At 41.7% G+C, this 27,123-nt stretch overlaps 1 protein-coding gene across 2 annotated transcripts in view; it reads left to right on the forward strand.

Moving 5' to 3' along the window:
* Positions 1–27,123, forward strand: part of EIF2AK4 (eukaryotic translation initiation factor 2 alpha kinase 4) — a 546,008-nt gene that overhangs the window by 256,782 nt on the left and 262,103 nt on the right. For both annotated transcript variants that reach the window (XM_029600187.1, XM_029600189.1), the window contains exons 16-18: positions 8,973–9,077; positions 11,268–11,328; positions 18,626–18,705. In XM_029600187.1, coding sequence (XP_029456047.1) covers positions 8,973–9,077; positions 11,268–11,328; positions 18,626–18,705 — 246 coding nt within the window. The remainder of the gene's footprint in view (positions 1–8,972; positions 9,078–11,267; positions 11,329–18,625; positions 18,706–27,123) is intronic.

A 27,123-nucleotide genomic window follows, 5' to 3' on the forward strand; every position in this document is an offset into this window, starting at 1 on the left:
GCTGGATATGCGTGACGTATAAGTCTTCTCCCATGCCGTTGAAGCGAGAGCCATTTGTTTGTTTTTGTTTTTGATCTGCTTTGTATTGATTTTGTTTCAATATTTAATATATGTTATGCGGTTCCATGCTCTGGACTTCTGGGGGGCATGGGTTAAAAATATTATAAAATCTAATCCACGTATGAGGCCTTTGACGCCGTAGACAGAACTTCGACAGTCTGTGTAGGAGCCAAGGAACTCGCATGGTTATGAGCGACTGGGTGTGAGAGGATGTACAAGACTGCCTGGCAGATGTGCCCTTTAGAGGGGAGAACTTTTTCAGGGATTAGGTACTGGAGACTGTGGCTCTGGTTAAGGCGTGACAGTCCGCTATACAATCGCTGTCTGCCACAGCCTGGTCCTGCCAGATGTAAGTGCTTCTCCTGCAGATGTCCATTTTTCCACATGCAGCCTTTCTATCCTTTACAGTGATACTGAGCTCCTCATACTCTTCCATAGTAGCTATCCAATCAAAGACAGAGAGAAAGATAACTGAAGGCCCAGCAACAGTCACAACCTAAGCCAGGGACCAATTTCTGAAGTCCCTGAGACCTGTTTCCTTACCTCCTCTAGTGTGGGGGTGGAGGGTCTAGTTCTTCCTTCTGGAGTGGCGACTAAGAATTACTGGGCATAAAAACCCTGGCCACATTCTTGAGGGGAATAGAGGCTGAAGAATGATCTCCGTTGGGCCAGAGGAGGATGAGAGAAGCACAGATAGTAACCATAGTCAACAACTCTGGCCCAACGGGGATCATTCTTCAGCCTCTATTCCACCTCAAGAATGTGGCCAGGGTTTTTATGCCCAATAATTCTTAGTCACCATATAGTCAAGCGGGGCTTAAGCTCATCCTAGATTTATAGAAACTGAACAGAATTTGTCTAAAAGAGGTTGCAGATGAATTCCCTCCAGACAATTTTATCTTTCATTCAGCTGAGGGATTGGATATTTGTTCTGGATATGAATGTGTGTATGCACATGTTCCTCAAATTCATGGTGAAGGGCATGCATTACCAGCACATGGTGCTCCCATTCAACCTCTTGGAGGCCTCTGAGTGTGTTCACAAAGTGGCTCGCAGGCATAACTGCAGATCTCCGCTGGCATGGAGTCTCTGTGTATTCACATACCTGGATAATTGGTTGGTGATGGCCCCCATCTCTGGGGGGATACTTGAGTCCCTCAACATGACCATCCATTATCTTGAGTACCTAAGTTTCCTGGTCAATATCTCAAAAATCAATTTGGTCCATCTCAAAGAATACAGAGGTCAGTACTCTAAGGTATTTATCTGGATAACTTATAATTTATCCAGCTAAATGCTAATGATTTGAATAGTGGGAAATATTTATGTAGCTAGCCTTTAGACAGATTTAAAAAAACGGCATTCTGAGGGCATTTTAGGAAAGGGTAAAGATTTTCCGGTTAGCTATCAGAGCAATGCTGGAAGTACCAGAAGTGGCTAAGAGAAGACCTTGCTCCCATCAGGAGTTTTGGGGTTTTATGGTTCCAGGGTGAGGGTAAAAGAGAGGTTGGGGATGGATGGGGAAAGATGCAGAGGGATTTCAATTTCCAAAAATAAAATGGGGAAGGGAAGGAGTGCTGGCATAGGGCCACTGGTCGCTACTGTAAAATTTTAATTTTGAGTTGTTTAGGGAAGGGATGGATTGGTATTGCTTGGCCAATTATCTGTACTTATTTTAAGGGAGTGTGGGGTTGGGGATTTGAGCCTGAGAGGGGTTTTTTTTTGTTCCAGTTCAATGCTTCTTAACCACAAGCAGCCTGATGACTTTAAAAATCTTACTAGTTACATTCACATATAACCAGTTAGGTTTTATAGTTATCCAGCTATAAGTAGCAGGGTAACTTTAGGCGAATATATTCAGCTAACTGCAGCTGGATAAATTGTTTGCTTTTCAGTTTACTGAATATTGAGCTCACAGTTCATAGGAGCCTGGATAGACTCATTTCAGAAGAATGCATTCCTTACTATTGAAAGAGCTTGAGCTTTTGATGAACATGGTGAGATCCTTTCAACAAATTGAGTTAAAAGATTCTAAACTATCCTTGTCAACTGCTAAGGAGGTTGTAAATAGAAACAAAAACATATCTTGATATATCTTTTTACAAATTCTAGAAGTGAAAAAATGAATAAGATGAGAAAGTTAGAATGTATAGCACTAAATGAAGAGTCATTATTAGCTTGTCAGAGAGCTAACGAAAAAAGGATAACCAATAAGAGAGGGTGATACCAGGCTAGAAATTATATTGCAATGATAGGGTGGATCATATTGGTAGGGGGTAGCATTATCTCATGTTCCAGCCATTATCCCACCAAATCCTAATAACTTCCAGGAAGCGAGCATCCCTCCAGTGGTGGTTCTGATAGTGGGTCTCACACTGTGTGCCTTGGGTACATCAGGTGCCTTTACCAGAGTTGGGAGCACATACCGGTGCTATGCGAACCCAAAGGACTGGTTTATAATGGAGAGTCACCACAAATCAACTTTCTGGAGCTGTGAAAAATCCATTATTCACTCAGGGCATTCTCTCACCTGCTGTTGGGCAAGAGAATATTGATGCAGACAACCAGTTGGCCATGTTCTGTGTAAACAAGTGAGAATGTCCTCTGTATTTGGTCATAGACCAATCATAATGTGCATCTCCAGGCATCCTACTGAGATTTCAAAATACACTGGCAGAGGATCTCAACAAAGTTCTGCAACTGCACGAGTGGTCCTTAGATCAGGAGTTCAAAAATGACTTTTTCCTTTGTTGGGGAACACTAGTGATTGACCTGTTTGCCTCAGAGGACAAAAGGAAGATTGAGAAATTCTGCTTCCTGTCTTCAAGCAACCACAGGTCAGCCCCCCAATGCTTTTGTGCTGAACTGGAGTGTCTGATTACTCTACTTATTTCTTTAAATTATTTTTATTTCTTGTTATAGCGCCTTTCTCATTTAAAATTGGCATACCCGCCAATTCCTTTCATTGCTACAAATGTCTAGATTGTCCTTCAGGACAAGGCGAAGATGATCTTCATAGCACTGCCCTGGTCATAAGTGTGGTATTCATACCTCCTCTTTCTTTTCATTCAGTTTCTGATACCCTTGGGGATGGCTTAGACTCATCACCCAGAAAGACAGCAGACACTGTCATCTGAACCTGCCTTTACTGGCCCTCACGGCATGACTGTCGAGTAAAGAGTAGTCTCCTTTCTTGGGAGGTAGAAGATGTGCTTATTGCAATCAGGAAACCTTCAACCAGGAAATCTTATAGTTTAAAGTGGAAGAGGTTCTCAGAATGATGTGAGATAGCTAACTGGATCCCTTTTCCTGTAGCATGGAGGCCTTCAGTATTTTTTTCTTTCATCCTCCAGCCTTGGCTCCTCTTTGAATAAAATTCATCTCATTGCCATTGCAGTGTATCATCAACAGGTGGAAGTGACTTCAATCTCTTTCCAGTATTTAGTATCAAAATTCATGAAAGGTGCGTGGCATTCCAAGCGTTAAGTCAGTAAACCTTCAGGACCATGTGCTATCTCAACTCATAAAAATGCCTTTGTAACTGCTCAAGTTGATGGATTTGAGGTTTTTCACCTGGAAAGTGTTGTTTCTTGTAGTTGTCACTTTGGCATAAAGGGTAAGTGAATTAAAGGGTTTGGTTTCATAGTTGCCATACCTGCAGTTTTTTTTTTTATCATATAGTTCTGTGAACTCACCCTAAATTCTTTCCGAATGTGGTGTCTGCATTCCACATTAACCAAGCTACTGTGCTGCTAACATTCTTTTCAAGATCTCATGCACACAAAGAAGAGCGATTCTTCGCTCTTTGGATTGTCAGAGAGCCCTAATATATTACCTAAAGAGATCTCAACCTCACCTTGAAGCTTCTCTATTGTTTGTATCCTTAGATTCTAATAGTTTAGGAAGAGCAGTTGCCAAAAAACTTTGTCTAATTGGCTAGTGGACTGTATAGTGCATTGTTGCATGCTGGTTGGGTTACAGATTATAGACTGTTGAGGCTCATCAAGTGGGAGCTATGGCAATATCAATGGCTCATTAGAGGACCCCTTCCATTGAAGAAATATGGAAAGCTTCTACTTGATCACATGTTCACACCTTCACATTCCACTGCTGGTTCACCTAATAGGTCGCTCTCCATCTGTTAGGGTTGGGTTGTCTGTTTTAGTAGCTGCTGTGAAACACAACCCTCAGATTGGGACTTTGCATACATTATGGTTATTTTATGCCAGCTTGTCAATGGAGAAAGGAAATTTTCTTACATGTAAATAGGATTCTCTGTAGGTATCAGGATAAAATATCTGTGGCACCTCTCATGGCTAGCGCTCTGGGTGGCTTCCTGACGTACTGGGTCACCTGTGTACAGCTTATATCATTTCAGAGGAAAAAAATAAAGAAAACCACTTATCTGATGATATTTATGGTTGTGATTTCTGATCATTTGCATTCTAAGCTTTTGATCTAGTGGAGGCTAGAATTCCAAGTTGAGTTGCAACATTTAGATCCCAAGCATTGGTATGGATGCCATTCCCTTAATCCCTGCTTGGCCTTCTGGTTAGCTTCAGTGGCAAGGGTCAGCGACTCTCTTACGCTAACCAAAATAATTGTTAATCAGTCTCCTCAATAGCCTGCTCTCCATTTTAAAAAATCCAGTTACCAGAGGTATTCCTTCAACTACTTTTATTTTTATGCTTCATATGTCCAATTTCAGAAGAATATAACTTTATTCTTCAGTTAGAAATGCCATTCTCCAGTAACTAGTCACAGTATGCACTACTGTTTGTAAACAAAACAGTTGCATCTCCCACCAAGTAAGCTGTAAGACTCAGGTTAATTAGGTTTTACAAGATAGCAATTCTGATTCTGCTAGTACTGCTCTTAGGTGATTCCACAGTCCCAATACAATCTGGGATTCTGGATAGCAAGTGGTTTCCTTTTTTTCAGCTATGAAAATTCAGTTTCACACAGACAGCTTTCACGTAGGGGAAGTTCCCATTCTGTATGGCTCACTCTCAACCTGTGGTTTTAATTATATGGCCAATAGATGTCTGTATAATCCTAATTCACTGATATACCAGTCAGTACCAGCTTACTCATATGCTTTATAAAACTTACTCTTGATTAAAAATCTTTACTCCTGTGTAGTTCCTAGATACAGCTTACTATCAGGCTGATAAAGTAAATCGGCAGGAGAGCCGGCCCTCCGAGGCGAGCGCCCGCTCTCCCAACGCGCGCCCAGGCCACTCTCCTGGGTGCGCGATCCAGTATTTAAATGAGGGCCCGCGGTAAAAGGGGCCCTCATTTAGCGCGTCCCTAGCACCTCCTTTTTGACAGGAGTGGCGGCTGTTAGCGGGTTTGACAGCCGACGCTCAATTTTGCCGGCGTCGGTTCTCAAACCCGCTGACAGCCATGGGTTCGGAAAACGGACGCCGGCATAATTGAGCGTCTGTCTTCTAACCCGCGGGCCGATTTAAAAAGTATTTTTTTTTAATTTTGGGGCCTCAGACTTAATATTGCTATGATATTAAGTTGGAGGGTGTACAGAAAAAAAGTTTTTTCTGCTTTTCTGTACACTTTCCCGGTGCCGGCAGAAATTAACGCCAGCCTTTGGGCAGGCGTTAATTTCTGAAAGTAAAATGTGCGGCTTGGCTGCACATTTTACTTTCAGTATAGCGTGGGAATAACTAATAGGGCCATCAACATGCATTTGCATGTTGCGGGCGCTATTAGTTTCGGGGGTGGTGGGGGGTTGGCCGTGCATTTTTGACGCCCTATTACCCCTTACTGTATAAGGGGTAAGAATAGCGTGTTGAAAACGTTGGCCAATCGTGGGAGCGCACTGTATTTTATCAGCCTGTAATTGAGAAGAATTCTATTTCTGTGCAGGTTTGAAAGTACTTCTGGATAACAAAGGATAACTGCTGCCATTACATGCATTCCTTCTACTTCATTGGGTACATCAGAGTTCCTTGCAGCAGCAGTAGCTGTACATTCTTGAACAACACAAACTAGCCAAAATCTAAACAGGGTGCATCATTTCCAGTTTCTGTCTTATCTGTCCCTCTTGTCTGACTTCCTCAGGCCACTCCTTTACCTTCCCCAAGGATTAGCAGGTCAAATCCTACTTTTTTACAGTAGGCATAGAAAACATTTCACTTAGCTTTGTAGTTGAGCTGATAGGTAAATCTTGCCTTCGGGTGGTCCTCATCCTCAGTGCCTTCATCCATGGTTAACAAAAGGCCAAGTCTGCTTCCTTTCATAGGTGGGTCCTTTCTTTTCCCCCCAGCTCCATCCTTCTCCATGGCTAGTTGTTCCCAGCCACCACCACCTCAGCCCCTGCTCAGCTGCTCCACAAGCCTCTTATAGTCCTCCCCCAGGTGTGTGATGGCCTCTAGCCCAAGAAACTAGGCAGAGGCACTATGGGAAATGTAGTTCTCTGCAAAGCTACTTTTGCTTTTCTCTTATTTACCTAATCCTGCACTGCTCCTATGAGTTTAACCAGGGATTCCTGCAAAGGGACTAAGCAACAAACTGACGTATTACCACAGTTGTCAACTATCTTGCTAAGCTTTAAGCTCTGAGAATGAGGGGGCTCATGAGGCAGTGTTCATGCATGGAAACTTCCAAGCATACTCAGAAAAATGTTCCTGATCTCTGAGAGTTGAGCTCATGTCAGCAGTGTCAGATATCACCTACACATTTTGACTGATGTATCCTGCTGTTTACAGAGAATCCTGTTTACTGGTTATCAGATTTGCTTTACAGGTTAACCCTGAAAGATGTTTAAAGAAATCTTTTCATTAGCCATTGATGGAACTGTATTGAAGGAATAAAAGTTTCTCAGCCAATCAGGGATTCTTTTTTTTTTTTCTTTTTTTTTCTAGCAGTTTTGATATCCTACATAGACTTTCTTGGATCTGTTTGCTCATTGATTAATCATGCTTTATGCTCCTTTTTTTATTCTTGCAACAAAACTTCTCAAGGAATAAGTGAGGATTTTGTTTCATTTTGTGTTCAGACTTAATACTCAAATTAATCCCATCATTGCATGTGCACATGTATAAAAATCAATATTATTCATGTCTGTAGTAACTAATTTAGGCACAGATACATCTCTTTGGTGGTGTGAATTATTTCAGAAGTAATGTAACATTTTAGTATGTATTTATTTATAGTCTTTTTCTTGTATGAACACAAGCAGCAGTGAATTAATCCCAATCCTTGAGAACTACAAACAGCTCTGGCTTTCAGACATAGAACAGATGTGCATTCACAGTTGTGTTAATGGTAAATGTGCATGTAATTAATTGATCAAGTGCAGTATTGTGCTTCTATGGTTGAGTGACTAAAATGTTGCTTTCAGCACAACTTTTTGGATGTTGAATCTGTCAGAGGTTGATGCTAAGGCTTTTCCAACTCATTCTGTAAGCCATGACTCTCTGGTTCAGGGATACAGTGCCACAAAATGTTGCTTTAAGCTGTTTGTTTAGACCAAAAAAAAAAAAAAAAGAGCCCAGAACGGAAGAGCATGATGAAGGTAATTTTCAGTAGTGTGCATAACTCAGCACAGGAGTAGGTGCATTAAATTTTATGCCTGTATTTTATAAAATGTGAGGTGAGAGCTGCACAGTTTATAAAATACCGTCTATCACCGCCCTGCATGAAATTCATGTTTCAATACACAGCTTTTTATTTCCTGGCATCCACTTCGTTTATACATTTATTTTATAAAAGTATGTGCATATATTTTAGGGGATAAATTTCAAAATATATGACTTTTAAAATTTACTCTGGGGTTTGTATGCGTAAAAGTACATGCAGCAGTGATTTTGTGCGTACTTTAATTTGTATTGCAAAGAGATGTTCCCGGGGCAGAGTTGGGGCAGGGGAGTTATATTATGCACGTATTTTTGTTTTTCAGAAGTAGGCATGTCACTGTCTACATGGACATTTACTCCTGCTCTTAACCACAGATTTTCAAAGCGGACTTGCATGCATACTTTGTACATGTGGACAATCAGTCCTAAACAAGCTGTCATAATATTGGGCTCTGTGTTAAACTGTTTATGCGTGAGTTGGCCGATACATGTGTGTATCTTGCTTCTGAAAATACTTGTGTGCATACTTTCAAATACCAGTTGACCCAGCTCCCTATCACTTGCTCCAGACACCTCATTCCAAAACTGCAGACAAAAGAAAAGTGATTTGATTAGCAGGTGTAAAAAATTGCACGCACGTTTGATCTATGAGCGTGCTCTGTTTATAAAATATGTAAATGCACATGCTTACAAACCCTGCCCCGTAATGCCTTCAAAACATCTTTTTATATGCACATTCTTTTCCACATGGCAGCTACAGTACACATTCATATATTAATTGTCTATGCACGTTTCCCATGGAAGTCTTTAAAAATTATGCCCTATATGTGAAATGGCAAAATAAACTATAGACATTAAGCCTGGCTCTATTTAATCTATGTGTATGCATAATATAATTTACCTAACTCTTTAGGGAAAGACTGTCGGACTCACAAAACAATTACAATAATTTAAATCCTATCTGAAGACTTTCATCTTTCAGCTTATCCGCCTGAGTGCCTTTCTCCTGGGCACTCTAACTTCTTTTTGTTCTGAACTTTGGGGAAAGTGACTCAACAAGCTTGCTTAATCACCAGTGAGCCTGCTAGTGGCTGGCTGTTATGAGTCCAGTTCATAGGAATATAGATAGATATGTGTGTTTGTAGATATATATATATTTATATATATATATCTACACATATATAAGCCTTCACAGATGAATGCAATGGGTTACTCTCCTCATTCAAGAATTTTCATAGCATCAGCTTTTGGGAATGAATTTTGCTTGATGTTGCCCTGGCGCAGAAACCTGGTCACTGTGTCTCTCTTGTCTGGCAGGGAATGATTCACCGAGATTTGAAACCTGTTAATATTTTCTTGGATTCTAATGATCATGTGAAAATCGGAGATTTTGGTCTTGCCACAGATCATCCAGCTTCCATAGTAAGTGTTCTTTAAAACAAAGCCAACAGTCTTTTTAAAGCATAATTTAATATACAGTTTGCTGCAGAAGGAAAATCTTTCCAAAGAAAGCTAAAGTTGTCAACAATGTTTTTCAGAGTTGTGATATAGTACATAAAGATAAACGTTTATTCATAAAACACAAATTGTATAGCTGTCCAGAGCAAGTACCTAACACAGGAAAAGCTGAGGACTATTGCTGTGATGGCTTGGCTGAATTGTGGGGAGGGGGATATTTATTATGTATTTGTTTTTTATATACCGACATTCGAACTAGTATATCACTAGGATATAAAATAGGGAGAAAAGTTCTGGATAGTTGAAACTGAAAGTTAATAGCACCATAGCCCAACAGAGACCAGTTCTGAATGAGCTGGAAGCTCGGAGGATCAGAAGAAAACTGGAAAGCCAAAAAAAGATCTCTTACTACAGCTCTTGGGATAGTTAACAAGCAATATCACCTTCATATTGATGGCTCATTTGGCTTGTGACAAGGTATAAGAACATAAGGCTTGCCATCGTGAGTCAGCCCAAGGGTCCATCAAGCCCAGTGTCCTGTTTCCAATGGTGGCCAAGCCAGGTCACATGTACCTGGCAGGATCCCAAGGGATAGATAAGCAGTAGATTTCTGCAACTCTCCATTAATAATTGCTAATGGACTTTTCCTCCAGGAACTTGTCCAAGCCATTTTATAAATGCAGCTATATTAACAGCTTTCACCACACCCTCTGGTAACAAATTATGTGTTGAGTAAAAAAAAAAATTTCTCTTATTAGTTTTAAATGTATTACCCAGTAACTTCATTGTGTGTCCCTTCATCTTTGTAGTTTTTGAAAGAGTAAACAACTGATTAACGCTTATTCGTTCCATTCCACTCATTATTTTATAGACCTCTATCATATCTTCCCTCAGTCATCTCTTCTCCAAGCTGAAGAGTCCTAACTTCTTTTTAGCCTTTCTTCATATGAGAATTGTTCCATCCCCTTTATCATCTTGGTCGCTCTTCTCTGTACCTTTTCTAATTCTGCTGTATCTTGAGTTTGGGTGACCAGAACTTGAACACAATACTCAAGATGAGGTTGCACCATGGAGCAATACAGAGGCAGTATGATATTCTCCGTTTTATTCTCCATTGCTTTCCTAATAATCTCTAGCATTCTATTTGCTTTTTTGCTCAGTGAGCACACTGAGCAGAAGATTTCAACATATTTTCAACAATGACATTTAGATCTTTTTCCTGATGGTGGGACCTTGCATTTTGTAGCTATAATTTGGGTTACTCTTTCCTAAGTGCATCACTTTGCACTTGTCTACATTAAATTTAATTTGCCATTTGCATGCCCAGTCTCTCAGTTTTGCAATGTCCTCTTGCAGTTTTTCATAATTCTCTTGTGATTTGACAGCTCTGAATAATTTTTTGTCATCGGCAAATTTGATTACCTCACTTGTTCCCCTTTTTCAGGTCATTTATAAATATATTAAAAGCATCAATCCTAGAACAGATCCCTGAGGTAATCCACTATTCACCTTTTTCCATATATGTTGTGAACTGACATTAATGACAGATAATAGGTCAAGGACAATTATCTCCCATCCTGAAACAATCCTGCTAGGGCTCACAAGTAGAAGTAAAGCTTTAAATAATGAAATAAAATCTTTGTTGATGACATGGGTTTTTAAAGGTTATATTCCTGTAATGTGCTAATGCTAGGGTGACCATATTGCTTTATGCTCTGGGGAACAAGCCGAAGCAGTTACTTTATCCCTTTGCATGCAGGAAGATGTCCTTTTTTATTGTGGGAAATTAGAACTACATTTACATGCATGCATTGTGGGTATTAGCTTGGCTTCTCCTTCTAGATATGGAGCTATAAGGTCTGTCAATCTAAAGCAAAGCAGCTATCACAGCCATCCGTGATGAGATAACAGCTTTCAGATGCAAGGACACATCTGATCTGTCTGTGCATAGCTCCTGACAAACTGCTCTGTAGTCCTTGCCCAACACCCCATTCTGCAGTCTTTAGTTTAGGGTATTTGGTCCTTAGGAGCATCACACCATAGTTTATAGGGCTCAATGCCTCTCTGTTCCACTTCTTAGAGTATAGTGAACTGATTTAAATAAACAGGCCATTCAAAGGATCAATATTTCCTTCTGTTGCTTTTAATTTGCAGGCTGATGTAAAGCAGGAAAGAGATAAGTTGATAGATCAATTAGTCATACCTGATCTTGCAGGTAAGTACATGGATTTTTCTTTCTAATACATTAGAGCCAAGTAGATCTGCCCTCTTATGTAGTTCTCTTGGAAGCAGATCTGTGTCAACGGGTATCTTGTAGCAGGGCATCTTTACATTTACAGTGAGGAGGTCAGAAAACCTGTTTTATTCTGGTTAGAGTTAGCACATTCTCTTAGCATTACACATAATCAGGTTGTGATTACAGCTCAGAGCTGAAAAATCTTCCAGTACTTGCTTATACAATCTTCAACAGGTTAACCTTCCTTAGCTCACACACAGATTGTGAGCTCTGTGGTAATGGATCATGTATTCATGTGTCTTAATCTGTACCCACTGCTACATATATTATTTAAATAATAAAGTTGTGGCATTTTTTTAAACTATTTTGGTGTGTAGGTTTGCTGGGGATGGAGAAGAATCTGGCATAGTACACTGGTCGTACAAGTCCAAAGTCTGGGAGTATCGCAGTCCCCCAGATGTCATTGTCCATGGACAAGTAGGACTAAATCATCCACATATGTGGTTGGCAAGTGTAGGATGTATAATACCTAGGGCCAGGGGTGGACTTTCCAATAAGCAGAGTCGGCAGTTGCATACAGGTAATTGCTCCAATGTGGGGGAAGTGGTGGGGACAGGGTGAAGAGACATCTGCTCTGCTTGTTTCATTGGCATTGTGCTGTGCAATTACAGGGTTACCTCCCTCTCTTTGCCCCACTCCCTCCTGTCAGAAGGGGCAGCCAGCTGTCCATTTCTAAGGGTGGCCAAGATGTAAATCCTTGCTTCCTAGAGCTAGAAAACCCTTAGATGGCTTTTCTGCTCGTACATAGCTTATTTCCTGTTTCAGTACACTGTAAGACGCCTTCAGTCAGTCTTTCTGTGAAACATGTCAGACATATTTGAAGAGAAGCTTTCCTAACTCAAGAACGTCTGACATGTTTCACAGAAAGACTGACTGAAGGCGTCTTACCGTGTGCTGAAACAGGAAATAAGCTATGTACGAGCAGAAAAGCCATTTTCCAAGCCACATATTTACTAAGCAAGGAAAATGGGATAGCGGACTAATTCTGCAGGGACAACCCACAGAAATGATCTCTAAACCAGTAAGTAACATACATAGACTTGTTGCATCTCATCTCAACTATAAGGTTCAAAAAATCTGCTCCAGAAGAAATGCTTTACACATATATTCTTGATACATTGTGAGGGGAATGCCATTTTTATGTGTATCCTCTGTTACTATTAATAGACAAACCTTGGTAAAATTGAAGGAACCAAACTACTGAGAGTCCTTTTCTGGCCAAGACAGACATGTTTTCCTGTTGTACTTCAACTGTCCATAAGGAACTCAGTCTGCCTGAAGAATCTTCTAGCCCTGCTAGCCATAACAAAGACATCTAACTTAATTCTAACATTCATTTTTTAGGGCTATCAGCTTGGATGTTAAAAAGTCAGTAATTTCCTCACTCATCTGTTAAAAACAATGTTTTTAACAGATGCATCAATGAAACTGTCAAATAGAGCCTCTTACATATTCAAGTGGAAGAAGTTTTATAAATGTGTACAAGCAAGAGTTTAAATTTTCTCCTACATGTGAAGTGTATGTTAGACCCTTCTTCAAAAGTCCGGGACAAGGCATTTAGCCTGGTCTACCTTAAGCCAAAGAAAGGGAGTTCCGCTCTCAGGGTGTTCTCCTTAGAGGGAATAAGAAGCTAGGCCCAGGGAAAATAAGGGAGGCCTAGGGAAGGATATTACTGCTGAACTGTGAGTTATATTGTCTTTATTTTGTGTGAACTGTGAAGGTAAGCAGAAGTTTGAGAGAACAGCCAGAGTCCAGCCTGAATCTGTTCTTTGGCTAGCCCAAGATATCTCACGGTGTCACATTTGCTAGACTATCTTCTCCACTTATCTCTATCTGGCTTGAAAACAAGTTCAGTCACAATTCATATTAGTGTGATAGCTGCTTACCACTTGTGAGGAGGAAAAAAACAATGTTTTCCCATTCTCTAATATCATGTTTTATGAAAAGCCTACGTCTCTTAGACAAGCAGGATGGCAGTCAGTGTTGCCAACTCCAACTTGAAGAAAATGACCAGATTCATTGTGAAAAGTTGCCAAATTGGGTAAAAAGTAGCTAAACCCATGGGGTCAGTACTGACCACAGAAATCAGGGATTTAAAAATAATTTGTTCATTCCCTTTAAAATCTGAAAGTTTCCCAGATCTTCCTTGTCCCCTCATTGTTAACCACCTGCAACAGCAATACATAAATGTATAGTAAACAGGTTTTAACAAAAAATAACCATCTAGATGTAAACCATGTAAACCGCCATCCCGGCGATAGTTATCTCTGTTATCTGTGAACCGGAGTGATATGTATATTATACAGGAACTTCCGGTATATAAAAACCAAAAATAAATAAATAAATAAATAGATAATTTGCTGCCTCAGATGCTGCTGCACTTCCTCTGAGATGTATGCAGAAAACTAATTAGCAATCACTTGATGCTGTGCCACAGGCAAGAGGGAAGAGATTGCAAACAGAAGAGGCAGGGAAGCTGGAAGCATGGCTTAGCCTAGGCCAAGACCTACATGATCAATAGGTTCCCTGAATCCCAGGCTCAATGAGATAGTGCTTTGCAGGATGTCTCAGGTCCTAGCTGCACAGCAAAAAAAAAAAAATATTAAAAAAAAAAAAAAAAAAAAAAAAAAATATATATATATATATATATAAATATATATATAAAGATATAGATAATAGATAATCATAGCTCCCTCCTTATATTTTTTTTTTTTTTTTTTTTTTGCTTCTATAAGTCTGTCAAAGCATAGGATGACAATACAGATGCAGCTCCTGCTTTTTATTTTTGCTGTAATTGATCTTTTGCCTTGTGACCTCATTGAATTCCCCAGTGTATCTGGATGGAGGGAGAGGGAAGGCCTGCAGCCAAGCCAAGCCACACTGTGTCGAGAAATCTGGTGCCTGGGGTGGATGGGGGAGAAATCAGCCAGGCAGCACGACACTCTATGTTGCGGTCCCGATCGCTAAACTCGCGACCGGGTCCTAACCTTCCTCTCTCACGCGAGGGAGACTGTTTTAAAGACTCAACTGTGGCAAGTTCCTGCCCGCCTCCTTGATGATGTCAGACACCGGCAAGGTATTTAAGCCTGGCGTCTGGCTAAGGAGGTAGCCTAGCAACGAGGTTCTCTCCTTGGAGGCACCAGTTGCTGTGTTTCTAATCCTGGTTCTGCTGTGTTTCTGATCCTGGTTCTGATGTGTTTCTGATCCTGGTTCTGATGTGTTTCTGATCTTGGTTCTGCTGTGTTTCTGATCTTGGTTCTGCTGTGTTTCTGATCTTGGTCCTGCTGTGTTTCTGATCTTGGTCCTGCTGTGTTCCTGATCCTTGTTCTGCTGTTCCTGATCCTGCTCATCTTCCGGATTCTTCTCGGTTTGTCTCCTTGGTTCCTGATCCCGGTTCACCTCTGAAACTCTGTGTCTGTCGCCTGTCTCGACTTCTTCTCCTTCCTCGCTTTGGTCATCTTCCTCCACCAGGTCGGCCCAAGGATCCACTGTCCAGTCCGCAACAGTTTGCAACACTCTAAGCCTGAGGAGATCTCTCACACTCTCCTGCAGCACTCTAGCCAGAGAAAGTCTCACTTGCTTGTACTTTTCTACTTTCAGATATGCTCTGTAAGTAGGGAACCCAAAGGGAATGTTAGAGCTGTGAGGAAATCGATAGATTTGTAGCTAAATTGTCTAAAAATAGCTAAATTAGTTCCTTGGCTCATTCACAGTTTTAAAATTTCTCAGGTTCAAAAACTCATCAAATCTAGCAACAAAATCACTAAATTGGCAACACTGATGGGTAGTCCTTACATATGGGTGACATCATCTGCTAGAGCCTGGCACGAAACTTTGATCTCAAAGATTCTAGAGCTTTCAGTATGCTGTACAGAGCATGTGCAGCTGTAGTCCCCTCCCTACTTTATAGGCAGGGCCCCTGTCTTTCTTTTTCTGCGAAGCTGTGTGGTCATGGTATCAGCTTTGCTCTCTCCCTCACAGCTACTGATGTGACAATTCTGGAACTGCAGCAGCTGTTTATACTTACAGGTCTTTGTATTCTTTTTTCCTTTTATACCTTAATGGTAATTATTTTGTTTTTCTCCTTTTCTCCCTTTTCAAGCTTCTCTGCTGGCTGCATGGCGGGCCTAGTGCATTGTGCAGCCTGGCGAAGGTTGTTTTCTTCTCCTTAATAAATAATGCTGCACTTGCTTTGTCTTGGGATTGCAATATGGTCTTCACTCAACTAATGAGACCTCTTTTTTTGAGCCTATCAATACTTGTAAATTCAAGTATTTAACCTAAAAAGTAATATTTATTTTACTGAAATTGTTTCTGCTAGAAAGGTCAGCAAACTTCAAGCACAAGTGACTTAATTTCTATACACAAATTCTTCAACAGAGTAATTTTGCATACATCTCACATTTTTTCCAAAATAGTTTGATTTCCACTTATATCTGTTTATTATTTTTCCAACTTTTTCCCCTAGAGTAGAATCAACCTTACATACTTTAGACCAGAGATGGGTAAACGTTTTGGTGCGGGGGCCACTTTAGAAGGTTTTGTCCATCGTGTAGGGGCCAGGGGTGGGGCAGGAGGTGCAGCTGTGGGCAGGGCTCCCTCAGAGTTCCTTGACCTTCAGAGACAAAACTTAAAATACAGGTCATTCAATTTTCTAAAAATGCCATCTTTATTTACCTTTGAAAGATGCATAGCTACATCAGTTCTCTCCAGACCCATACAAGCAGGCTGGCAATCCCTGTCTCATAGGCACACACAAGCAAGCTTCAAATCTCTCTTACCAGACACACTCCCACACATACTCAGAAATGCTTCTATCCTCTCTTCTAACTCCCCTCATGCTCTTCCTCCCCACCCCTTATTCACCTTTCAGTTATTTACCCCTTCCCTCCACTCATTTCCTCTGTCATTCACCCCTCCTACTCAGTCCCCTTCCCTCTGTCACTCACCCTCTTCCCTTTCAATCACTTTCCCTCCTTCCCAATCAATTTCTTCCCTTCCCTTTGTCACACATCCTCCCATCTTAGTCACTAAACCCCTCACCCCATTTCCTTGCCTTATTCATACCCTTCTTCTTCCCACCCCACCATGTGATGACTTACCCTTCCTGCCAGCTTCATGTTGTCGTCTTCCAGCGAGCTGGGTCAATTTCAGGCTCACCGCTGTGCAGGATCTCGTCTTGCTGGCAGGGGGGATAGGATTTCCACCAGCACCTCACTCGTGTCTTTTTTTCTTCATTTTTGGTCCTGCTGGCCTGGACTCCGGCAGGCGCTGCTACCGCATCTCTCTTCATTTTCAGCTCCAGAGGGTGCTGCTGTTGTGTCTGTTCTTGCTGGCAGGAATACCACCAGCGCCGTTGAATGGCGTCTCTCCTCATCAGCCAGGTTGTACACAGATGTCCTGCCTGTGCACCAATGCCATCCTACCTGCTTTCCCGCTGATGTCATCATCAAAGGCCCGTTTCAGCGCGTCAGCAAAAAGGCGATATTTTGCGCCTTTGATGACGTTGAGAACTTGAACAGGCTGTGAAAGTCTTGGCGGGCCGCATCTAATGTATTTTAAAATTTCTTCCATAGGCTGGATTAAAAGTAAGAAAGTACTGGATTTAGCTTGTGGGCCGAAATTTGCTCACCTTTGCTTTAGACTGTAAAAGAACTCTGTCCTTTTGACTTAGAACCAAAAATATGACAAAATTCTTTCAGCTATTTGTCTCTTATAACCCTAACAGACCTGTACTTGCATTCACAAAATCTACAATTGCAATTTGGATATCTGAATAAATATCTGTGTGCTGTAACAAAACAGGCCTGTCTTTAGAAGACTTAGGAAAGTACAAAATGAGAGAGCAATGGCAGCTTCCACATCTTAACTTGGGCTGTATCTCCGTAGAGGAAATATGAAATGTTTCTATGTGAACTTCAGTGCACACTTCCTCAGAAATCCTCTGACTAATCCAGACCAGTGAGTGTTTACCCCCACCACCTCCACCTCTGCTAGCAGATAGAGACAGAGAAAATCTTCTAAGCTGCCTCTCCTCTCACTTAAAGGTTAGAGCAGCAAAGCCAGTATTTGGCAGGTGAGGAGAATGTTCTAGTAGTCAGACTGAATTGGGTTCTAGAACCCCACAAATGATCCTTGGACCAGGGAGGGGTAGCAAACCAGATATTCTGCGAATGGGGCACACTCGTGGTAGATTATTGATGCAAATCTCATGTGTAAAAACTACCTACAGAGTTTGTACCAATGCAACCAGTTTGTTTATTGCCACAATATTCCATCCTTCAATTTTCTTTTCATAAAAACATGTTAGGAACATTAGAATACTTTTAGAAGCATAAGGACAAAGATATGATTTAGATTTAATTACTTGTCTTTCCATAGCATGGTCAAGGTTAGGTACAATCCAGGTACAGTAACTAAGTCCCTGCCCTAGAAAGCTTATGATCTAATTTGGTACTTGAGGTAGTGGAGGATGATGTGATGTGATTTGGTCACAAGGAGTATCAATGAGAGAAGTAAGATTTGTGACCTTGATTTCCTTGGTTCTTAGGCTGCTTCTCTAAACACTAGGCCATTCCTCCGCCACATTGTGAACATTGATATATAGTAATAACATGAAAATGTGTCGTCAGAATGTATAGAAAACATTTTCATAATTTCTATTTACCACTGCAGACAAATGTGTTTTCCAAGGTTTGTTTATGGGTGGAGTGTACAGATATAACCATGATAAAAAAAATCCTACATCATGCAACACATGGCTGAAGTATAGAAGCACTTCTATTCTGTAAATGTTGAGGTCCATATTCAGTCACTGGTTGGATTGCAGTTAGGCAGATAAACTTATCTGGCTAACTTTGAGGGACATTCGGGAATGCAGCCACACTATTGAATATAGATGGCTATAAGTTTATCTGGCTTACTTTAGGACAGTTTTATGGCATGACCATAGTTAGCCAGATAAGTTATCCAGTTAACTCTGAATATCAGTTAGCCGGGTAACTTATCCAGCTAACCTAATTCTTCCCAGAAATGTCCCAGAATGCACTTAATTTATCCAGCTAAATTTTAGACAAATAATGAGATATCCGGCTAAAGTATTGCCAGATAAGTACCGAAAATATTAAAAGGTCATAAAATAATTATGAATCCGGCTAAATGCTTCTCGTTCTGTTTTAACATTGATGCTATATGTGAAATTATTTTTTATACACAGGTATCTTGACAGGAATGGTCGGCACTGCTTTATACGTGAGCCCAGAGATGCAAGGAAACACCAAAGCCAGCTACAACCAGGTAACAGGGTTGACCTTTTCTTCTACTTACTAGAAATACACTGGCCAGATGTGAGAATTTTAGGTCATAGGTCATTTTGTTTTCTTTCCCTTTTTTGTCTTTCTCTGTTTTCTCCCTCAAAAATCACTGCTGCTCCCCCATCTTTATCCTGCTGGTTCAGATGACGCCTTCCAGTCCAAAATCTTAAGAGGTGCACCTTCAAAGCACACCATCCATGCTGCATGTTGGCCAGCAAGACCTGTAACTAGCAAATGTTTCCCAAAAGGAAGGGAACCTATTTTACTGTGGGCTTAGGAACATTCATACGATAGATTGCAGGCCCTTCCTATATCCAGTCCCTTTACAAAAATTTTGCAACATGCTAGTAATGTAGGGGCAATTATTGGGGCTATCGAGAATCGGAGTTAAAGTTGATCAGTTAGTCCTCCATAGCAAACACCTTGAAATAGACTGCCAATAAATCCAGAAGAGAAGCAAACAAATTCTAATGGAAACTTCATAGTAAGGGGTATAGACTTGGGAAATCACCATGGGACAAGGGAAGTTTTGTGCCTATCTGGTGTGTCAGCTGTCTGAGATAGGCAGAAATTTCAGTGGCTGGCTAAAGAAATGCAGAAGGTTGTGGTATGAAATTACTTTACTTTAAAAATTAAAACAAGAAGAATTTTCACTTAAATCCACTAAGGGTACAAATATATCATGAGAAGGATTCATATTTGGTAATGACTTGATAATAGCAGGAGTCTATTTTGGGACATTCAATCAATTCTCAAAGTAGAAAATTTCTGTTTCTTAGCAGCTTTCAAACACCATTTATACTCAAGCAATTTTGATTTTCAAAGCAGTTTATCACTATCAGGTCTCAATTTCTTCTTTTCTAAAGCCTGTTTTTTCTCTTCAATATCCTAAGGACATCAGAGTACCAAGGCCAACTTGGATTCTGATCCATCTGGTGGAAACTTGAGCCTGTATCTAATTTTCTATACATCTCTTAATTTTATAGGGGATGATATTCAGCCGCACCTATCTGGCTAACTTAATCAAGATATTCAGTGGTGTAACAGTGCCAGTGAATATATCCAGATACGTATATCTAGTTAACTTCAGTAACATAGTAATGATGGTAGAAGACAAAAATGGTCCATCTAGTCTGCCCAGCAAGCTTCCCAAGGTAGTAACTGCTGCTCCATGCAGGTTACCCCCACGTTTCGGTTAAGGGTGGTAACTGCCGCTCTGTGCAGTTTACCCTCAAGCTTTTCTATTTTTTTTTAAATTAATAATTTTATTAAACTTTTAATATAACATTGCTATTACAATATCAATATAAATACAGAAGGCATCCCCGACTCCCCCCTCCCTCCCCTCCCCTCGTCAGCTTAGTGGAGCTATAGCCCATCTGCTACAGAATCCAAGGCATTGGTGTCAGATAATAGTTTCTCACATTCATACCATAATGTCAACATACCCAATACACAATGCTTATAAAAGAAGCATGTCACTTAGAAGACACATTGGAATACAATGCAAAATGATACATTCCCACCCAAGTTGCTATGAATCAATGCATTCCCCCATATATTGTCTGATCTCTTGAGACAATATCAGATTACATTTGAGAAACATAGTCCATAAACGGTTTCCGTATTTGGCAGCTGTTAGAGAGGCCAGCCGATAGTATGTATGGAGTTTATCTATGACCTCCGGTAATTGTGGTACCTGTTCTGTTTTCCACCATGCTGGTATCAGAGTACGAGCAGCGATAAAGGTATGAGAACAAAAATGCTGCTGGAACTTTTGTAGGTCATCAGGGTAAACATGCAATAGGGCAGTAATAGCAGAAGCATGAAGAGTAACATGGAACAGGTCACTCAACCAGGTGAAAAGAATCTCCGAAACGGTCTGGATTTTCTGACAGGTCCACCATATATGGAAGTAAGTTCCACTACTTCCACAGTTGGCCAACAGGAGTCCGATGCTGCCGGATATATCCTATGAATTTTATCTGGGGTGAAGTACCATCTATATATCATCTTATAGCAATTTTCACACAATCCGGCTGAAATTGAACATTTCCTGGCAAAATGTAGTATAACCTCCCAAGTCTGAAGGCTCAACTGCTCCCCCAGTTCTACTGCCCACTATCTCACAAAGTTGCTGATCTGTTTGTCTGGGAAAAGGGCGTGATATATCTTAGAAATGGGCCCCTTTATTCTGTCACTATATTGAACCAGAGACTCAAACAGCGAACAACTTGGTCGTAGCAGTTTAGCGCGTTGCGAAGTCTGAATAAAGTGGACTACTTGAGCATACGCCAGGAAATCTTTCGGGCTGAAGGGGAAGATATCCATTAACCCCTGCAATGATAGGATCGACCCTTGTGACATCATGTGCCCAATTGTGGTAACACCCTTGTCCCTCCAGTCAACTGGGGAGTCTGATAACCTGTCGGCATATGACTATTATGGAGTCGGGAGGTTTGATAGAAATATTTCTATTCCCCAACTACTTGCCTTCTGCTCTGCTTCCAAATATACAAGGTGACCTGTAAAGACCATGTAATGTCATTGGCAGGCCGCCAATATTCCGTGGTTGCCAAAATATGGCCCGTAGGGCCATTGGGCCTAATATTGCTTGTTCAATAGTCACCCATTGCTTAATTTCCGTATTACGATAGATATCCATTATGGCCCGCAACTGAGCTGCTATATAGTACCATAGGAGATTGGGTATTCCCAGTCCCCCCTGAGACTTTGGAAGATAGAGAATTTGATGTGCTAGACGGGGGGGGGGGGGGGCACGTCTTCGCCAAATGAAATCAAAAATCGATTTTTGCCAGTGCCAAATCATTTATTTATTTATTTGGCACTTTTATATACCGATTTTCCAGTAACAGAATTACTAATCAAGTCGGTTTACATTCTAAACAATAACCATGACAAGAGGATGTCTTACAATAAACAGGTAAATTGAACTTGGATAAAAATAAAAGGGGTTAACAACATAAAGTAACAGATATGGGGCCTAATGTGGGAAACATGTGGGGCCTAATGTGGGAAACATGTGGGAAACAAATAGAGAAATTTAGGCAGGACTGTCATTTTGGCAATTGCTATTCTTCCCAACCATGAGAAAGTGCCCCTGTTCCAGCGACTCATATCCAAGGTTAGACTATTGATCAATGGTATATAATTTAGATTATAGAGATCAGGTAATCTAGCTGTTAGAAAGACTCCCAGGTACTTTATATGTGACTTCGCCCACTTATATGGAAACATACTATGAATATTTTGTACTTCAGCTGGATTCAGAGTCACATTAAGCAACTCTGACTTGGAGAGGTTCACCTTAAGACCAGCTACATTTCCAAAGCTATAAGGTTCGCGAGTGACCCCCTCCAGCGATGAGGCCGGGTCGGTTAACGTTAATAAAATATCATCAGCAAACCGTGATGCTTTGTATTCCTCATCCCCCAGTCGCACTCCATGTATATCAGCGGCCTTACAGATCTGGGTCACTAGGGGTTCAAGATACAAGGCAAATAGCAAAGGAGATAAATGACATCCTTGCCTAGTGCCCCTTCCTATAGGAAAAGCAGGACCGTATCCGCTATTCACTTTGACCCTGGCAGTGGGTTTATCATAAAGCTGTTGTATCCATTGCAAAAAGAAAGGCCCATATGCCATAAGGTGGAGAATAGAAAGGGCCAGTGAACTAGGTCAAACGCCTTTTCGGCGTCAAGAGACAATAATACCACAGGAGTCTGAGTTCTATGAACCCACCATATGAGATCAATGACCTTCCGTATCTTATCTGCCGCCATGCGCTGTGGAATGAACCCTACCTGATCAGTATGAACGAGCTGTGAAAGAAATTTATTGAGTCGTTGAGCTAGGACTCGAGCCAGGATTTTGAGATCCACATTGATAAGTGAGATGGGTCTATATGAGCCACATTGTGCCGGGTCTCGTCCGGGATTGAGAATAACAGTGATTCCGGCTGTATTGTTCTGGGACCCTATGCCATTGCCCTCCCAAAGGCTATTAAAATACTGGACTAGGGGTTCTGCTACTATGGATATACATTTTTTATAGTACACCCCAGAGAGACCATCAAGTCCAGGAGATTTACCGGATTTCAGGGATTTGATCACCATCTCAATCTCGCTGGGGAGGATCGGAGCATCCAGGCTCTGTCGTTGCTCAGATGTCAAGCTAGGTAGACCTAAATCTCGCAAATATGCATTTATGTCGGTTTGTTGAATGGATCCCTCAGGCCTGTACAGAGTCTGAAAAAACTCTGAAAAGATGCTGCATATTCCCGCCGAGGCGGTAAGGATGTCCCCAGACAAATTTTTATTTTTTAAAATGTGATTTTGGGAGGTCTGAGCCCGAAGTTGACGAGCTAAGAAGCGACCTGCCTTATCCCCACCCTCATAGTATTTCTGCTTTAGAGAATCCAATGCATACGTTTATTATCAAGTTGCGCTAATTCATCTTTTAGTGCAAGTAACTTCTGGTAGCAATGCTTAGATTGGGTTCTCATATGTACCTGCGATAAGGCTGAAATTTTGTCCATTAATGCTATATGGGCCCCCTGTTCCTGGCGTTTACATGCAGTAGCCCGAGAGATTAGAATCCCCCTTGCCACCGCCTTAGAGCACTCCCATAGGGTGCTAGGGGATACCTCCCCACCAGAATTCAAACGGAAATATCCCTGCATCTGTGCACCCAACATCTGCACAAAAACTTCATCTTGTAGGAGGGATTCATTCAACTTCCAGAACCGACTGCCCTCGTCCCGGTTATCAAAATAATCCTCAAGTGTAATGGGGGCATGATCAGACCAAGTGATAACGTCTATATCCACCCCCCTGACCTGATTTCCCAGAAGTTTATCAACCAGAAAATAATCTATATGGAAGTAGCTTGCATGAGGTGCTGAAAAAAAAGTATAGGATCTAGACTTAGGGCATCGGCTTCTCCAAATGTCAATGATATTCCAGTCGGACATGAGGTTTCGCACTGATTTCCTGCCGGGCCCAGAAAGCTGAGTGTGTGGATTGGACGCATCAATATCCGGCTGAAGGGTAACATTAAGGTCCCCTCCTAATATGATTCACCCTTCTGCATGTAAGGCAATGCCCCATGCAATTCCTTCCAGAAGGGCCCTGGGTCCCTATTGGGGTCGTAAACCGTCACTAATGTGAATTTTTTTGTGCCAGTCTGGTTGCTTAAGATAAAGTACCTCCCCTGCGGATCAGCAGCGTGAGAAAGATACTCGAATACCAAATGCTTAGATATCAAAATTCCTGTCCCCGAATATTTAGCCTCTGGTCCTCTTGCAGCCAAAAATACATGTGGGAAGTCCCTGCATTGTAGTAAATGCTCATGTTTGCGCTTCAAATGGGTTTCCTGAATGAATGCAATATCTGCTTTGTGATGTAACAACTCTTTTTGGAGAAGGAAACGCTTTCTATGTGTATATTTAGGCCTTTAACATTGAGAGATATTATCTTAACCATTATCAATTAGTAAAGGAAGCATCGCTTTAGGTATAAGGGGATTCTCCTGCAAATATCCATGTATGTCTTGGGTAAGTGCTTGAGTGTATGTATCACCGCCCTAGTAGTATGAAAAGGGAACAATCTGAATCTGTCTAAGTTGGAAAAGTTAATCAAACATTCTGGCTCCACTACCTCCTCCATCTTAACAAATAAGGATTCGCTCACCATCCTCTGCAAATCTACCCCCTGGGGGGGTACCTGATGGACACCGCTTCCTTCCCAGCCTTCGTCCCCCCCCCACGCCCACTTGCCGAGCCCATGTGTCCCTAAAATTAGCTCAATACTATCTATGTGCCTACCATGCCCATCAAAAAAAACTGATTGTAACCATCAATTGTGAAACAACGTTTGACAAAGAAAACTGTGAGGTCTGTACATGAAGTATACTCCTATTTGTCCAGTACTATCTCCTTCTCTCTGGATAGAATCATGAAGAGAGATCCTTCCTCGTCAGCCCTTATAGGTCATAAGGTGCCCGGAGCCAGCTGGTTGTCTGCGAAGCCGTCCACGGCCCGGCCCCTGTCGCCTCCATCGTAGGTCTACATCCGAGGCTGTATGGGGCGTGGGCCTAGAAGCTGGGGTGAAGTCGAAGCTGATGCCGGCTTGGGTGAAGCATTCGGCTGCCTCCACTAGCATTTTAAGCCTGTAGGAGGTACCTTGTTGGAAGATCAAAGCAAATGGGAAGGCCCATCTATAGCGAATATCTGCACGGCGTAAGATGGTTGTTGCCTCATGCAGCAGGAACCTCTTTTGCAGTGTAGAAGGCGCCAAGTCGTTATAAATGGCAATGTCATGGTTGCGCCATTTCCATTGGGGATGGGCCCGAGCCAGCTTAATGATCTCTTCTTTTTGTTTATAGTGAAGAAATTTAATGATGTTGTCCCTGGGCTGATTATTGTGCTTGGGCCCTAGAGCCCGATGCGCCCTTTCCAAATCCACCTGGAAGATACGATCATGCTCCTCCGAGGAGATCCCGAAGCAGGTCCAGAGATCTTGGCAGATTGCCTTCGCCGTCTGCATGCTATCCGCGTATTGCTCCTCCTCAGGAACTCCCCTAATGCTTATGTTGGATCTGCGGGACCGGTTTTCAAGATCTTCTACTTTGTCCCCCAAAGTTTCTGGTTCCGTCGTGAACTGCTTTGTTTGGGCTGATAGAGCCTCCATCTGAATGCTTTGTCCATCCGCTCTTCCGTCAAATTCATTCACACGGGAGCCCAGGGAAGCAAGATGTTCTTTCATATTCTCGATGCAGGCCAGAATTTCTGCTTTGTGGGTCCGCAAATCCGACCGCAGTTCAATAAACCACCCACGCATTTCGTCCCGCGTGGGGAAGTCTGGACCGGTGTCTCCCATGGCGATCTCCGAGCCTTCTATTCTCGCATCTCCCGCATCTTCTGCAGCGTTCCTTAGTCCCTGGGAGGTATTTGGGGCCACTATCATCTCATGCATGTTTTCTTCCACTAATTTGCTAAATGCAAATTGCTTTAAATCTGCTGCTGTTCAGCATGTGGCCATCCTGCTTTAAAAGTTATCAAGTAAGAGTTGGTAGGTCTATAATGTGTCTTAAAGAAGGTTTATCTTGAAGTAAGTTTAATGAAGAAAGTTCAATGGACCCGACGAGGGCAGATGAGAGACCGGGAGAGGGGAGGAAGCGATATTCGACATTCACTCAATCATCTCACAGCAGCTGATAAACTCGGCATCGGTTTTTGTTATGGGCCGATCGTCAATTTTTTTTTCTTTTATTTCTTTTACTTTTTATTCTTTTTCCGATGCGCACATCTATTAACGCCTGCTCCTGGCAGGCATTAATAGATGACAGCTAACTGTGCGTCGGAGATGCACATTTTTCTTTTTGCATCGGGAGTGAATTCCTAATAGCTTCATTTACATGCATTTGCATGTGAAGAGCACTATTGCATTCACTCCGCGTTAGACGCGCGTTAAATAGGCGCTAATCCCCTTATTGCATTAGGGGATTGATTAGCGCCTATTTTACCCGCTCCTAACTGCATGTTAACAGTTTGGACATATTGCATCGGCCCCTTGATTACTTTTTTCATCTCCCTCAGTTTTGCCAAGTAATCCTCCCTGTGTTCCACTTTTTGGGATCCTTTATATTTCTTAAAAGCTGCAAACATATAGGTTTGTTGCTTTTGTAATAACTCCTTTTAGTTTGGCCCACTGTTTTTCAACCTCTCCCAGTCTTCAAATTCTGCCTCCAGATATTTCCCCCATTTCTACAAAGTCTGTTTTTTTGAAGTTCAAAACTTGGGTCTTGACACTTCTCTGGATCCTATTTGCAATATCAAACCATACTGTTTGATGATGTTTGATGATGATGGGTGCTGAGGTGGGCACCCACCCGGACATTAGAGACAGCCCCATTAGTGAGCACTAGGTCAAGTAAATTCCCTCCCTCGTGGATTCCATTACCATTTGTTTGACCAGAGCCCCTTGCAGGGCATCCACTAACTCTCTACTTCTGTTAGATTCTGCAGAAGGGATTCTCCAGTCCACGTCCGGCAGATTAAAGTCGCCAACAATCTACACTTCCCTCTTCTTTCCCACCTTTATAATGTCTTTGATCAGATCTCTGTCTAGTTCTTCCGTTTGAGTCGGAGGCCTGTATACCACTCCAGTAAAAATGGATGTACAGTCATCTTTTTTTAGGACTGCCCATAATGCTGCTTCTCTACCCCACTTTCCTTTCAGTTCAGTTGCTTGGATATAATTTTTGACATAAAGTGCTACTCCTCCCCCTTTTTTGTCCTTTCTGTCATTCCTTAACAAGTTATAGCCCGATATGGCCGTATCCCAGTCACAATAATCCGTGAACCATGTCTCCGTGACAG

The sequence above is a fragment of the Rhinatrema bivittatum genome, chromosome 4, assembly GCF_901001135.1.
Source record: "Rhinatrema bivittatum chromosome 4, aRhiBiv1.1, whole genome shotgun sequence".
NCBI lineage: Eukaryota > Metazoa > Chordata > Amphibia > Gymnophiona > Rhinatrematidae > Rhinatrema > Rhinatrema bivittatum.